Here is a 577-nt window from a genome sequence, read left to right on the forward strand (position 1 = left end):
TGTACGAGTGCGCCGTTGGCGGGCAGGTGGGGCACCGAGTGGCTGGGCAAAGCCATGCCGTCCACATTGCCCGGCAAGTGACCATTCATCATGCCCAGGCCGCCCTCGAGCGCCAAGCTGTTGGGCGGACACGAGAGGCCGCCAGCCGAGCTCTGGAAGCCGTAGGTGTCCGGGAGGTGGTTGAAGCCCAGCCCGTTCATCATGCTGTACATGGGCTTGAGCGCCTGGCATTTCCTTCGGAAGCCGCGGGGCCGCCGCCGAAAGGAGCCCTCCTCGAACATGAACTCGCTGGCCGGGTCGATGGTCCAGTAGTGGCCCTTGCCCGGCCGCCCCAGGCCCTTGGGCAGCTTGATGAAGCACTCGTTGAGCGAGAGGTTGTGGCGCACCGAGTTCTTCCAGCCCTGGTAGGAGCCGCGGAAGAAGGGGAAGCGGCTCTGCAGGAACTGGTAGATCTCGCTGAGCGTCAGGCGCTTGGTGGGCGAGCTCTGGATGGCCATGACGATGAGCGCGATGTACGAGTAGGGCGGCTTCTCCGGGCGCCGGATGCCGGCGTTCGTCTTCTTGGCCTTGGACGGGC

At 65.7% G+C, this 577-nt stretch overlaps 1 protein-coding gene across 1 annotated transcript in view; it reads right to left on the minus strand.

Moving 5' to 3' along the window:
• FOXF1 (forkhead box F1) overlaps positions 1–575 on the minus strand; it is a gene marked incomplete at its 5' end in the record, with an annotated part of 3,679 nt that extends 3,104 nt beyond the window's left edge. The window contains one exon of the mRNA XM_006762285.2: positions 6–575. Within this exon, the coding sequence (XP_006762348.1) occupies positions 6–575 (570 nt within the window). The remainder of the gene's footprint in view (positions 1–5) is intronic.
• Positions 576–577: the final 2 nt, after the last annotated feature.

Source organism: Myotis davidii, unplaced genomic scaffold (genome assembly GCF_000327345.1).
Source record: "Myotis davidii unplaced genomic scaffold, ASM32734v1 scaffold77, whole genome shotgun sequence".
NCBI lineage: Eukaryota > Metazoa > Chordata > Mammalia > Chiroptera > Vespertilionidae > Myotis > Myotis davidii.